We start from the raw sequence: 13,423 nt of genomic DNA, 5'->3' as shown, positions 1-13,423 counted from the left end.
TATCATTTCCTAATCAACCCCATGATATTTCTTGGGCTTCATCAGTATTTTCTGACACTACACAACCTTCACTTTATTTCAGACCATATTTTTGTGGATGTTTTATATCTAAATTAAATATACATATATATATATATATATATATATATATATATATATATATATATATATATATATTAGAGAAGAAGTGGCCTTCTTTCTCTTTTGTTTTAGTCTCTTTCTCATCACTTGCCAATGGCGAAGAGCATGTATTAAGGGGAACACCAAAAATTACAAATGTGTATTTACACAGCTAATATTTAAGGAGAAAACAGCAGGAAAGCAGCAGTCAAAACAAAAATGTTTATTTTTCCACTCAGTTTTTTGGTAGCTCTGTTAAGCTTTTTCTCCATTTTAAATATTACTAAATCATAACTTTTTGTGTCATCACAACTGTAAGACCATAAATGACCCCTAAAAAGGCAACAGGTTTATTTCATGTACCAGACAACTGAATGTGACAGAAGTAATTAACTAGTTAGACCTAAATTACTTAGAATAGTTATGTTGCATAGTGAAAAGCCAAACAAATCCTTTGGTTGCTTATTAGATATTGCACCTTACAAAAACAAAGAATCACAAAATACATTTTTTTACTACCTCTGTTTGCTGATACAAAAGATGGTCAATCTTCTGGTTTTAATGGACAAAAAGTGACAAGTGGTTTGCAACAATGTGGTTTGGGAAGTTGGCATATTCAAATGAAGAAAAAAAAAACCCTCAACTTGGTATTACTATTAAAGAGAAACTAAAAAAAGTATTATCAGGCTTCCCTCCCCTATAGCCTCTGCAACTATGATCATTTTGTGTACATTAGGTGGAACAAGCTGTGGCATTTGGGGAAAAAAAAGCAGAAGACTCGGACAAATTTGATCTTATCCGATTACAGACTAATCAAATGGCTACAGTGCAAAGCCTTAAAAGAGCATCACAAAGCACAAGAGTCAAGGACAATATCAAATGAAAAAATCCTCATTTGTCTCTTATCAAAGGATTAACATTTAAGCCTTGATAATATGCTTTTTGTGTGTAACTTAGTAATGAAATTTTTCTTACTAAATAAAAATATAACTGTAGCAAATCCTATCAGCAGTCAACTTTTTTTTAGCAATCGCTGATCTAACATTAGATGTGTTTTTGATGTGCTTTGTTAAAAAGCCCTTAAGCTTTCTATACATCACAAACAGCCCGACAAAATAATTTATACTGTACTCACGCAAGTGTTTTACAGCGGAAAATCAGAGAATATTTAGGCAATACATATATGCTTTTTTAGAACCCTGTATTCCCAGGAAATTCAGGTCTCTCAGTGCATTTACTGCTCTTGATCTTATTTTTCAGTATTAATTCAGCATTAAGGGAAACATATATTCTCTTTCTATATGTTGCAGCACATAGAGCACCCAACTACTGCATGGCAAAGGTATTGAACAGGACCAAAAATAAACTACTATTCAGAAAAGTTTCTGCATACCATACAAATGATAAAAAGTGGATTATTTGTGAAATTAGAAGTCCACAGCCATTAATTATGAATTAATGATTCAACCTAGAAATCAATCAATCCAAAAGTTCCTAATAAAATTTTAACGAAACAAATACTTCAATAGAACATTGAGAAGTATGCAAAACATTCTGTTTTAACTTGAGGCTCAGGAGAAGTATGCACTAGAGGATGTAAAAGCTCTTTTTATTCCCCATAGGGTCTCCAACTCTGAAGCACTTCAAAGGCAAGGAAGCTCAACAGGGAATAACTTCCAGGGTGTGTCACAGGGATGGTCTCCTTGCTTCACTCACTGCCAATGAACGAATACCAATTCATTCCAGAAGTTTGTCTCCTTCATACCTTTCCTTTGAAGCATGTATCTGTTACATACTGAAGTCATAAATCTTAGTGCAAGGATGAACTAGCACGGGATTAAGCATTACCTCCTTTTGACAAAGACCATGTAGCAAAAACATCAAAGTAAAAACATTTTCAATGCTATTCTCATCCTCTTGGTTCCTGAGCACATTAGTGCGGTCATTTGATTTCTCTTCTCTGATTCCCTTACTGACTTACAAAGTGCTGTGAGATATTGCTAATACCAAACTAGTAATAATAACAATTAGAGTCCACCTTTCTGCATCATCTCTATGTCAAAAAAAGGTACCTGCTGCAGAATACAATAGCAATACTTCACTAGAGTATGTCCTATCTACGTTTAATTTCTGGACATTTGCAGTTTGTAAGGTGTATTAATGTATTTTAATAAAAGAACAAATAAATATGTACATAATGATCTGGCCTCTAGAGACATTACATATTCACCTGAAAAACAGGGACATCAGCCATTTGTATTTCACTGTCATCTCAGGAGAGACAACAGTAACAACTTCCAGAAGGAAGTAAATATTCTTGCTGTTATATCCCAGAGCCTGTGGAGGACATTTCCCAGCAGAACTGAGTTACCTGGGGTTCCTTCTAACCTAGAAAAAAGCTAGAACTCTGCTAAAGAATCAGCACATTTAGCTGCACTGTACACTGAATACAGAACTGCCTACCACATGAAAAAGTTTTAGCTGTTGCATCTTTAAATCTTTTTGCATGTAGCTGAGACTCCAATTGTTACAAAATTACAGTGCTAATGGTTTTGATCAGGTTTTACTTTAAACTCAGAATATTTTGGCAGATAGCTGAGATGTTTTTACATAATGTCTTTTTGCTATTTTTATTCACAATAATGGTGCTATGTGGCATTGGAATAAACCTGAAATGATTTCTAATGTTTTAGCTGCAGTGGAAAAAATAGCACAGTGGTGGTGATTATCTCTCCAAAATCTAAAAAATTATCAATGTTGCCACAAATTTTACAACTTTTTCAATTCAAGCAGATTATTCTTTCTATTGAATACTTCTTGGGATTATATAAAAAGAAAAATCCCATGTATTGATATATCTTTTCAGTTTTTCAAAAGAGAATGGGAAAGACAACTCTTTTGTCTGCAAAGTTCCTTTCTCTAGATTACTGTTACAACTGCCTCTTCCATTAAATTTTCGCTCAGGGAAAGCTGTGCCTCACCATAAAGCCTCTGGAAATATTCTCTGTACCATGTAAACATTAATTAAAAAAAAAAAAAAAAAACTCACTCTTACTATTTTCTAGTTAGTGAAACCAGAATTACAAGAACAGCTCCTTGATTTGAATTAGTTTTACGCACACTTCTGTCAGAAGAAATATGGTTCAGAAGAAAAAAGCTTTGAGGAAATGACCACTCATGGAATCTTTCAGGGAAAGGACTGGATTGCTACATTCCAACAATCTCTCTGATTCATCCAGATTACAACTGATACGAATTCTGGGGTGAGAACACTGGGGAAATGTAGCAGAATAGAAACAAATTATTCCCCTATTACACCACACACAATGATGTTTTAATACTTAGAGAACTAATCCTTTTTTAAGCAGTGGCAGTTGCCAACATATGGCTTGACAGGCAAATCTAAATGGCTGCACTGGGAAACTCTGAGGCAGCATACCAAATTTTGATACCAAAGCTGAAACGAAGAGCTCATTGGACTCAGCCCTCCAAAGTCCTCCGTATATTTTGTATAACCAAGAACGAAAAAGACTTTGGGCCCTGGGGCCTGGAAGGCACTTATCTCTGCAGCAGCCCAAGCCCTGTTCTTTTCCAGACGTCCCCCTCAGCTCCACATAAACCTCAACAGACCCTTGATCCCCAGAAAAGTGGCTTCTGTCTCCTGTAACATGACTTGCAAGTTTTGGAGCACACTGTTTGTCCTTTCAATTGAATTCCCTTTGTGTATATGAGGCTGTTAGATACCAATGTGATTAGGGTAGTACTGGAAGCTAAATATAAAGTGTACATGAGCGGGCCACCAGCATTAGGCATAAAACCATATAATATGTACTTTTAATTGTGAGAAGCACTTAAATAAATGCACCTCATTCTGGACTTGTTAAATCATAATTTAGTTTTAGTGCTTTTTCATGTATACAACATATGCTGCATTTCAATGCATTCAGCATGCAAGAAGTGTTTAATCTTGAATGAAATGATATTAACACCCACAAAGAAAAGCATTTTCTAGCAACCGTTGCCAAGTCTTCTAGGACGGCCTCCCAGATTGTACTCAGACAGTAACATTTGCAGTTATGCTTGCCAGTGGCTCCACTGACAGCTGCACAAGAGCTGGAGAGCCACATCAGTGGAACTGGGATACCCTGTGCTCCTGCTGGCACCAGTGTAAAAGGCACACGGGGGCTGCTGGGATGGCTAGGAGAACTAGTAAGAGTGAAACTGAAAAGTGCTTAAAATCCTCACTGAGTACTTACAATGTAGATGATGCACCAAAGGATAAAAATGTTACATGCCTTTCAAAACAAATTTAAACAAAACTTCTCATTTAACTTGGATCAAAGACAAGCATTAATTTGCAACTCTGGTATTCAAGAAAACACTCGCTTTAGCTTAAGACTTTAAATGGTTTTTCAGATAGTTATCAGAAAATGGCAGTGATTTCACATCCTCAGAGGAAAATTTTCTTCTCCTGAAAGACAGTCTCTCACGTATGACTTCTGCAAAGCATTTTATGCACAGAGACTATAGCCAATTCGGTACACTCAGATATCTCAAACCTGCATCCACACTGGCCATCCAAGGGAATAAAAAATAACTTGTATTTACCTATACACTGAAAATAGGCATTTGAATGGGTCATGTAACTTTGTAAAGTAAATATTTGTGGGGGGCTTTCAGAAAAATTCAAAGCTTTTTACATAACACTTCCATAAATACATGGTGCGATATTTCACATCAGAAGAAAAAATGGAATATTAGTTTTCAGATGGGATAGAAAAATGGCTTTACTTTCAACCAATGAATTCTTAAAAAAAACCAAAAAAACAAACTAACATCCACCCCATTCCTCCATACAAAAAAACCCACCCAAACCCAAACTCCCCCCCAAAAAAATCGGAAGAAATTAACAGGAGTCAAGGATGTTGACACAGGATTCAGAGAAGAGCCTCTTCCAAGCCCCAGGGATTTGGTCATATAAGAGCATACTGCTGGAGAGAGATATCATCTTTGTTTACACATGTGAAGAAAACAAAGAATCTGGCTCACAGAGCTGAAAGTGAGAGGCAACAATTCTGAAGGCAGATGAATGGCAGCCGGATTAGAAAGGCTCTCATTCTCATCTGTTCTGCTCACATGTTAGCTGTCAGCTAGCAAATCACTCGAGTAGCTTGTAAGAAAAGACCTGAGGAACCCCTTGCAGCTTTTAAAAACACTCACTGAGCAGCACAATATTAATTGGTATCAGAAAATTAGACTTGCTGAAGAATGCATTGAAACACGTGTGCCAATCAATGCCATAAAGAAGACTGTTTTTTCCTGTCATTTTTTTTGCAGCTAGATATGCTGAAATCTGATCATCTAGCACTGGAACACTCTCTACATAGTTCATTATATGTCAGATATGTTTTATAAATTTGTACTGCTAGAATAGAGAACCATGGAACTAAATATCCAGAAGAAGGTAAAACTTCCATGAACTGGTAAATGTCTGATGTAAAAAATGTTAGAGGATGATCAATTTGGGGAAGACAGAGAGGTGCAGTGGGAAACTGCCAAATACAAGCTACCCAGACAGCTCTGACACTGCCTTTGTGCCTTTGTTCTCTGGAAACAGACAAATAGGTAAGGCACACCAGATGCTGACATAAGCAAAGAAAATAGAAAAGAAAGATGGCAGTTCTTGAGGGCTGCAAAGAGCTACAAGCCAGTGAGTCTAAAATACATAACATACAAATCAGTAAAGTATAGAATAGAAAGTCAGTCCTTCATATTGAAAGACTGAATTTATCAGACTCTTCAATTGCACCTTGGCTTAACTGATGAAATAGCTCGGTTTTTAATTAAGGTTGAATTTATCCTTTGGAAATCTGTAGACACTGTATGGAAAAAAGCTGACAGTAAAAGAAATTGTTCTTATTTTAAAGTGTTGTTCCTATGGGTCTGTGTACAGTGCAGGCTGGACTAGTTTAAAAATGTTAGATATAAGCTATTTAAAACACTGAAAGAAATACATAGAAAGTATATAGATTTCAGGAAGGAAAAAAGAGAAGACACGTTAATACTGGCAAGCTTATTGTCATGAATTTTGCACTTTACTTGAAAAACATACTTTATAGGCCTCTGGAAATATAAACTCTCCTGAAAGGAATTTTTCTTCTTTCTTTGCATATATTGAAATATGAAAACAAAGCACAGGTTAAGGATGTGCAAAAGCCTTGTAATCTTTCAATAAAAACTGCTCTTCTACTTTATGTAATTAATAATTTGCTTTCATTTGATTTCCTGCACATCCCATGCCTTTCCCCATGTCCTGAGGACTATCCTCAGCTAAGCAAGATGCCGAGGGCCTCATGAAATCTCCCTCTCGACACTCTGCATGTCATTCACTGACAACCCTGAAGAGGGTATAGTTGCACAGCTGACTCACTGCTCCTTGTCTCCTGAAACTCATTTAACTTAAAAACCAAAAGATTGACTAATCTGTTTCCTCCTTTGCCTTTGTTACAGTATTAAAAGTTTAGGACAGATAAAAGGGCATGCAGAGAGTTCTGGATCTCATCTCCTTAGTCTTCCAAGGAAGTTACTTAAATACATTTCTGTGAATTAACCACCTACAGATCAAATAACCTAATTATAGTTTCAATCAGGTGAATATCTATCAAGAATTTTAGAATCGCAGTACAGACAGAAATTTCTGAACAAAAAACATGTGCTCCCTAAATGAAAGGTTTTATTCTGCTAATCAGCTAGAGCAGCTCTGATCATGAGAGCTGTTCCCACTAACCAGACCTACATTTCAAGCAAATGAAGTCTAAATTACCAGCAGTCATGCAGGAATCAACTATGATTAATGAAGGTTAACAAGCAAAGAAAACCCCCTAAGCTGAAACCACATTTTCAAATACAGCCTATCAGACAGGATATTGGTAGAGGTTCTATTAAAATTCACGGAACAAACCCTCCTAAGTTAACATGCGCTACTTGGAAATAGATAAAAGTATTTCTTAGCTGTCTCTTTACCAAACAGCATTATAAATTACCTGAATTCATTTTTATGCATTTCAGCTATTTTCTTCTCAAGCTTTTGTGACTGCTTGGGAAAAATCTTAAAGTCGTTGATGTAATTCTCTGGGTGTTCATCAGGATCATAATCACCAAGCTCAGCTGAACAGATCCAAAACATAAAAACAGAAAAATCTAATTGCAACATTAATAGGGAAAGAATTCAGTAAATGCAGTGTAATTCAAGGTACTTCCATGCTCAGCAAGAATCTAGCATCTCACAAGAAATGCTTCTTTGAGGAATTTATAATTAAACTGAAAAAACAAAATCCTTATAACTTCTACTTTTATCAATGAGTTTCAAGAGAAGTCCAATGCCTTATTAACTACTGCATTAATTAGTAATACTGAACTATTTCTGTGGCAGAAAAATGCCCCGTAAAACAGAAGCATCTGCAATGTTCCCCTTTGAGTATCTATTATTCTGGTACCAGGCAGAACTAAAATAATGCACTCCTGATTCTCCCTTTTTCATATGATTTATCTGCACTGGCATGGAGTGATCCTAATTCTGTTCTATCAACATTATTGGTCTGCCACAATGTTAATCAAGGTACTGGGCAGAACTTGATTTCTCTTCAAAAAGATGTGTCACTTACGTACCCAAACCTGACATTCAGTGTTCTAATTTTCTGAAAGAGCCTCATTTAATAAGGCCTGGGCCCAGTTTTGACTGCTTTGTAATGCATTAAGAGCTTCGTTCACCTTAAGGCAGAATAAAGGGAACTTTATTATACAAAGTGAAGTATTTAAAGAAGCCTGCTGTTCATACTTACCTTGGACAATACAGGCACCCAAGTAGGCAGCATCAGAAAAGGAACACAGCAAACGGCCATGGAAAATGTCCCTTTTTATTTGTAGATATAAGAGGTATCTGAAATATAATTTTAATAATTAAGAAGCAACATGCTATCTTTTTGTAACAGATTTAACATATCAGTGTGAAGCCAACTGGGCAACTATTTTGGATCTTTCTCTTATTTTACACGGCAGGAAAAAGAGGCAAAACTTCAACCACAAGGAAAAAATAAAGGTAAATAGTGAAATAATAAGAGCAAAAATAACAAAAAATCCACTACGCAATATCATAGAACGTGCTTTGCTTAAAATATATAGCTATTACAATGGTCATTAATAATGTGAAATAAATTATGGTAATGTAAGCTTGTTTGAGCACCCCTGTTCTCATTATATACAGCATTGCACAAGGAAATCTTTCTCTTACATGTCAGCAACAGCTTCTTTTCCCACACCTAGCAGGTTACACCCACTCCATTCAGCCACTTCACCCCTCTGGGAAAATAAGCTATTTAAACATTGTCTCAACTAGACATGAGACATCTAGAGGGTTCTATCAAGACTCAGTGTCTTCTGCAGACTGTTGGGATGTTCCTGGACACTGCCAGTCTTCTCCAACTGTAAGCAACATACAGCGTAGCCAATAAAAATGTGTTTTATGAATAACACCAGTGTCGGACATATTTTGTCCAAGTCAGCTGTTTCTGTTACCTGCTCATATCATGAGCTTCTGCATCAAGAGCAAGCCTGGAAATACTATCTGAAGGGCACAAGAAACTGTTTTCCTTTCCTTGGATTTTTGCTGAATACAATAAATGGGATACAGTTAGCAATGAGAAAAGCAATTTTCTCTCATTGTAAACACATTCCTTCACTGTACTACAAGATCTACAGGATCTTTGCACTTCAGGGCTTTTTTTTTTTTTTTTTTTTTTTTTATTTTGCAGCACCTTTTTTTTCCCTGCTGTAATCAATGTCCAGTAACAGCTCACAAGTTCACTACTATACGTTGGTACTGCTATTCTACAGGTAGATCCCGGAGGAACTACCTGCAGCAGAGAGCACCAAAGGCATCAGTGAGATGAAGTAAAAATTCTTAATCTGCCATGCCAGTGTACTAGAAAAAGTTCAGTATATTGATGTAAATACCATATATAACTTGAGTAGCTGAGCAGTCCCCATGCAAAAAATTTTGGTACGATTTTCCAGGGTGAAAAAATGTTCTTCTGTTCTTCAGAGAGACCATTAGCTTGATGCCAAACTGTGTCCAGCTTTTAAACAGTACCAAAAAAACCCAGCCAAGGTTTCAGAGCACGGCTTGTTAGCCAACCTTATGCTGGGCTGCATCAGAAGAGGTGTGAGCAACACGTCAAGGGAGGGGATTCTGCCCCTCTAGTCTGCTCTGGTGACACCCCATCTGGACCACTGACTCCAGCTCTGGGGTCTGCAGTTGAAGAGAGAGGTGGGCCTGCTGGAATAAATCCAGAGAAGAGCCACCAAATTGATCAGAGGGTGGGAGCACCTCTCCTATGACAGGCGATACAGGCTGAGATATCCAAAGCAAGAAAGGCAGCCTGGAACAGGACTAAGATTTTAGAGTTCTTTCAAATGAAGAAGACAAATGTATTTTCAATCAAAAGGAATTTTTGCACATTTTACCAAAGACTTGCTAAACCTCAGAAACTTCCTGTAATCCTGATGTAGTAACTTATGCCTCAGGTCAGTAAAAAATCATGAACATATTCCCGACTCCTAAATTCACTTAGGTGTATGTATGTACTTAAAACTGCATACACTTACCGAAATAACTTGCAAATTCAGATCTGATTTTGTTTCTTTATATGTCCCTTCCAGCACAGCTGTTTTTTCCAAGCCCTAGCATATCGTTATAACCTGATTTATAGCCTTAAGTATTCAAGCTTAACAAGAAGCTAGTAAACATATATGAGTGCTTACACTCACAAATGTCTCTCGTTGGAATAACCTCATTTCCATCTATTATCTGTTTGCAGTACAGATGACTTAACTTCAGGTCAGCAAAGCCCTTCCTGCCATGCAGATTAAGGGTCAGCAATACCTATTCTTGATTTTAAGCAGGCATCATGACCCCCAGTGATCATCTTGCTAGCTGCTTAACAGACAATTTATCTATTTTAAGATGTTCAGAGAGGCAAGAAAGCTTTCCCACAGCCAAACTTTGTGATTTGGCCACATAGTGGGTTTTTTTTTCATTAAATCACTTCACTGAGTTTATTCCCATAGCAAGTGTATCTCCCAGCGTTGTTGCAGTCTTTCCAGCTGACAGATATGGTCACCTCCAGAGATCCAGCAATTCTTCAAAAATTGTTATCTCAGCATGGTGACTGACTTTGATTCACTACTCTTTTCCATGGTACTGTGTGTACTCAGGTACAGAGTGGCAGAGGGCAAATGAATGCGTTTACAATATTCCTGGATTGGGTGCCCTTCTACCCGGAAGAATTTTTGAGTTCTTTATGCATATTATTCTGAATACAAACTTCACATTTTGACTTCCACATTAGATGTCATCAAGTACACTGCAGGAGCACCAGTTTCCTGACAAAGCATATGACTCTCCACTAAACACTAACTACTATATACAAGTATGTAATATCACAAATAAGAGAACATATTTTCTGTACTTTACAGAGTCATGAAGAGAAAAAGGCTGAACATGAGACAGTAGTGTGTCCAGGTGGCCAAGAAGGCCAATGGCATCTCAACCTTTATTAAGAACAGTGTGTCCAGAGGGACTAGAGAAGTCATTCTCCCTCTGTACTCACCAGAGGTGAGACCAAACCTACAGTCTTATGTCCAGTTTTGGGGTCCTCACTTCAAGAAGGGCAATGAGGTGCTGCAGTGAGTCCAGAGAAGGACAAAGTGTCTGAAGCACAGGTGTTACAAGGAGCAGCTGAGGGAGCTGGGGCTGTTTAGCCTGAGGAAGAGGAGGCTCAGGGGAGACCTTATTGCTCTCCACAACTGCCTGAAAGGAGAGTGCAGCCAGGAGAGGGTTGGTCTCTTCTCCCAGGCAACCAGAAATAGGACAAGAGGACACAGTCTTAAACTGCACCAGAGGAGGTTTAGGTGGGACATTAGGAAAAATGTCTTCACAGAAATGGTGACTGAGCATTGGAATAGGCTGCCCAGGGAAGTGGTGGAGTTACCATCCCTGGAGCTCTTTAAGGAAAGACTGGATGTGGCACTTGGTGCTACAATCTAGTTGACTGTAAGTTGCATTAGGTCATAGGTTAAACTCAATTATTTCAGATGTCTTTTCCAACCTAATTAATTCTGTGATGCCTGAGCAGGCTGTGAACTCATGGGAGGCTCATGGAGAGAGGAGCCCCCACTGGAGTAGCCTTGGAGGACTTGAAGGAGGGCATCCCTGGAAGAGTGACCCAGGCTCCAGCAGTTTTAGGAGGACTGTTGCACGTGGGATGGACTCACGTTGCAGTCCACAGAGAGCTGCTGCTTGTGAGATGGACTCACATCAGAGAGGCTCATGGAGAACTGTCTCCAACAGTGCAGGAGGGGAAGGTCTCCTATCCCTGAGCAGCAGAAGAAACAACCTGTGTTGAACTGACCATAACCCTCATTTCCCATCTCTCTATTCCATTGAAGAAGCAGGTAGAGATGGGAAGGATGGAGGGGTGTGGGGGAAGGAATTTTTAAGGTCTTATTATACTTCTCATTATCCTGCTCCGGTTTTGTTAGTAATATATTCAATGAGTGTCTCAAATTGCATCCTCTTTTCCCATTATGGTATTTGGTGAGTGATCTCTTCTGGTCCTTATTTTTCTCTTCCCTGTGAACATTTTCTCCTACCTATGAGAGGTCTGGCTTTGGAGGAAAGTGAGAGAAAGTCTTTGGTGGGTGCCAGGCATCCATCCAGGGTCAATGCACTACAAGGAGCATCATTCTTCTACTAAGGCTGAGCATCTTTCTCCATTTGAAAGATTATACAAACTATTCAAAATATATACACTGCTTGTGTGGCAGTCTTCTGAGCCTCCTGTGTACATGCAGAGGCCGAATCCTTCGAGAAAAATAAGTTAAATCCTTGCCACTTTCTCATCACAATTTTTTAAAAGGCATTGGGAAAATTGCCTAATTAAAAAGTGTATCTTTAGTCTTTCTCAAACATGTTTCAAATGTGCAGCCTCAGTGCCCTGCTGTGGAAACTATTTCCAAAAATAAGGACAGATCTTCTAAACCCATGTTGACACCGATTAAGATGATGAGCTGAGAAGCACTGAAGTGCATTAAGATTTGAACTTCATTGACAAGCTGGGTCTCAGGTGGTCTATTACTACATAAGCAAGGAAGATTAAGGCAACAATCCCCATGGCCTCCAAAGATAACTTGTGAATTACTATCCTAACTCTAGAGAACACAGTGACCAAGGACCATACAAACCTCCCTTCCATAGTGAGAGGCAGAAATGTTTTCCACAGAATTTCTTCTTTAGCAGTAATATTTCAGAGTGCCGTAACATCCAAAGGCAGGCACTGATTTTATTTCAAAAGCATAGCTATGGAAATGTTTGTGAAGATGAAAGTAAGTGGCAGGAAACGTACAATGTGACTGACAATATTCTTAGTTTTCCTTAGCAGTGTAACAAAATGCAGTGACAGGCAAGCATGCAGCATCCTCTGTTGCCCAAGGCACTCCTGGCCTCTGAACATGCAGTGTGCACATATTTTCAGACTGCTATAGGGGTTTTTTTCTATGATAAAGACGTAGTGATAACTTCAGATAAGTCATTCTCCACCTTCATTTTCTGAAAATAGTTTCACATGATAAACCACAGAGTAACTCAAAGATTACAGTCAAGCCCAACCTATAAAAGGTAGGACAGAAATGAAGCATCAGTAATCTGAGGGGACAACTCTTAAATTTTCTTCCTGCAAGTGATGTCTAAATCCTGAAGAGTATCTCTACCCATGTTACACTGATTTCACAGAAATCAAACCTTTAGAAGCCATAGACATACAGCTTCATGCACTGAATAGATGATTTTTTTATATCAGTTATTTCTACGAAAGAGTAGGAAAACAAATTCTTTTTAAGAACTGTAAGTCTCTCTGATGTCTCTAAGATGTTTCATTAACGATTTATTCCTATAAAGCTTTTACAAAGACTGCATTCACAATAATCCACAGGAGGAATTAACCACAGGGTTAATTAATGTTCTGAAACAAAGAGTGGTATGGCAATGTGAAATAATGTCTTACTGTAACTTAATTTCATTATTTAATGGGGACCACAGACACCCATCAGATTTCCACCCAGTGGAAGAAGTGAGAGAGCAGCTCTGATGTGCATAGGCACAGGCAGTAGCAGAAATGCAAAGCACTATTACTCTCACTTGGCTGACTGTACCTACACCTGCAAAGTGCAGGTGGCTTTTAAATCAAAA

General features: G+C 38.1%; 1 protein-coding gene across 3 annotated transcripts in view; it reads right to left on the bottom strand.

Annotated features, from left to right (window-relative positions):
• FRMD3 (FERM domain containing 3) overlaps window positions 1-13,423 on the bottom strand; it is a 120,787-nt gene that overhangs the window by 27,983 nt on the left and 79,381 nt on the right. For 2 of the 3 annotated variants that reach the window (XM_014869084.2, XM_088156045.1), the window contains exons 5-6: window positions 7,962-8,059; window positions 7,164-7,287 (exon numbers count right to left, since the gene is read on the bottom strand). The exons of the other annotated variant lie outside the window; for it this stretch is intronic. In XM_014869084.2, the coding sequence (XP_014724570.1) occupies window positions 7,164-7,287; window positions 7,962-8,059 (222 nt within the window). The remainder of the gene's footprint in view (window positions 1-7,163; window positions 7,288-7,961; window positions 8,060-13,423) is intronic. 3 annotated transcript variants of the gene reach the window in all.

Source organism: Sturnus vulgaris, chromosome Z (genome assembly GCF_052056855.1).
Source record: "Sturnus vulgaris isolate bStuVul1 chromosome Z, bStuVul1.hap1, whole genome shotgun sequence".
In the NCBI taxonomy this organism is placed as follows: Eukaryota; Metazoa; Chordata; class Aves; order Passeriformes; family Sturnidae; genus Sturnus; species Sturnus vulgaris.
This window is presented reverse-complemented; position numbering and strand designations above follow the sequence as displayed.